General features: G+C 72.8%; 1 protein-coding gene across 1 annotated transcript; it reads right to left on the minus strand.

Moving 5' to 3' along the window:
* Positions 1–174: 174 nt before the first annotated feature.
* RAPGEFL1 (Rap guanine nucleotide exchange factor like 1) lies at positions 175–1285 on the minus strand (the record flags this gene model as incomplete). Its single annotated transcript, XM_035313036.1, has 5 exons — positions 175–357; positions 452–574; positions 667–764; positions 864–1031; positions 1117–1285. Coding segments are annotated over 5 exons (741 nt in total), but the record flags the coding sequence as incomplete, so codon positions are not given.
* Between the last annotated feature and the right edge of the window lie 91 nt (positions 1286–1376).

The raw sequence follows: 1376 nt of genomic DNA on the forward strand, positions 1-1376 counted from the left end.
GAATTTCCCCGGCAGCTTCTGCAAGATGAAAACCCGGCGGGGCCGTGAGCACCCCGGGGGGGGGGGGGGGGGCCCAACCCGGGGGGGGCCCCCCCCCCACCCGGGGGGCCCCGGGCCCCGCTCCCCCCCCCCCCCCCCCCCACCCCCCCACCCCCCCCAAACCCCCCCCGGAGCTCACATGGCCGCGATCTTGATGAGCTTTTTGAGGAGGTGGGCGCGCTTGCCCAGCGACTCGCAGAGCAGCAGCTCGGTGCCCACCCAGTGCTGCACCTCGCTGCAGCGCTGCAGCAGCAGCTCCAGGTTGGCCGTCTCCCGCCGCCCGCGCTCCCCGTGGAAGACGTAATCCACGAATTCCAGCTGCGGGAGGGGGGGGGTCACACACGGTCAGAACCCCCCCACCACCACCTCAACCCCCCGGGGGTGTTTTGGGGTCCCCCCCGGGGCCGCAGACCTCGTGGATGCAGCGGAAGAGCTCCCAGTGGAAGGCGGTGAGGTGGTTGGCCACGTCCTCGGGCTCCACGCGGTGGATCTCCGTGTCCCCGGGGACCACCGGGATCTCCTCGGGCAGCGGCACCTGGAAAGGGGGGACGAGGGAGGCTGGAACGGGGGGGGGGGGGTGGGAACGCGGCGGCCCCCCCCCCCCCCGCCCCCCCCCCCCCCCCTCACCAGCGAGTCGAAGGCGTCCCTGGTGCAGGCGAAGAGGTGGCTGTTGATGCCCAGCGTGGTGAAGACGCACTCCTCGCTGGGCTGCAGCACCGCTTTCTCTGCCCGGACGGTGACACACGGGGGGGGGGGGCACCACCACCAGCTGGCCCCCGACCCCCCCCCCCCCCCCACACACGCCCCCCCCAGCCCGTGCCCACCTCCGGACGAGGCCACGGTGACGAGGATGAGGGCGTCCTCGCGGGCGCTCTGCTCCTCCGAGTACTGCAGCTTCTCCGTCACCGAGGCCAGGATGTCCTGCACCGAGGCCGAGAGGCGGCTGCGGATGGTGACGTACGAGTGGTCGGGCATGTAGACGCGGCAGAAGACTGCGGAGGAAGGATGGGGGGGACGGTCAGAGCCACACGGGACCCCCCCACACACCCCAGCAAAGGGACCCCCCGGCGGACTCACTCTCGTCGGAGCCCCGGAAAGCCACCCGGGTCTGCAGGCACGAGTCGATGCGGCGGAAGTGGCGGAACAGCGGCTTCACCTGCTTGCTCGGGGGGGGCGTCTCGTCGGCCACCCTGCGGCACCGCGGCGGCCTCAGCACCCAAGGGTGCCACGGCCACAACCCTCCCCGCTACCCCCTCCAGGTCCTTGTTCTTTGAGCTCGAGGCCCCCCAGACCCCGCGTGGCCCCGAGGAACGCAACCTCGTGCGCCCCACGGGGAC

Source organism: Oxyura jamaicensis, assembly GCF_011077185.1.
Source record: "Oxyura jamaicensis isolate SHBP4307 breed ruddy duck chromosome 27 unlocalized genomic scaffold, BPBGC_Ojam_1.0 oxy27_random_OJ71415, whole genome shotgun sequence".
Taxonomy (NCBI): domain Eukaryota; kingdom Metazoa; phylum Chordata; class Aves; order Anseriformes; family Anatidae; genus Oxyura; species Oxyura jamaicensis.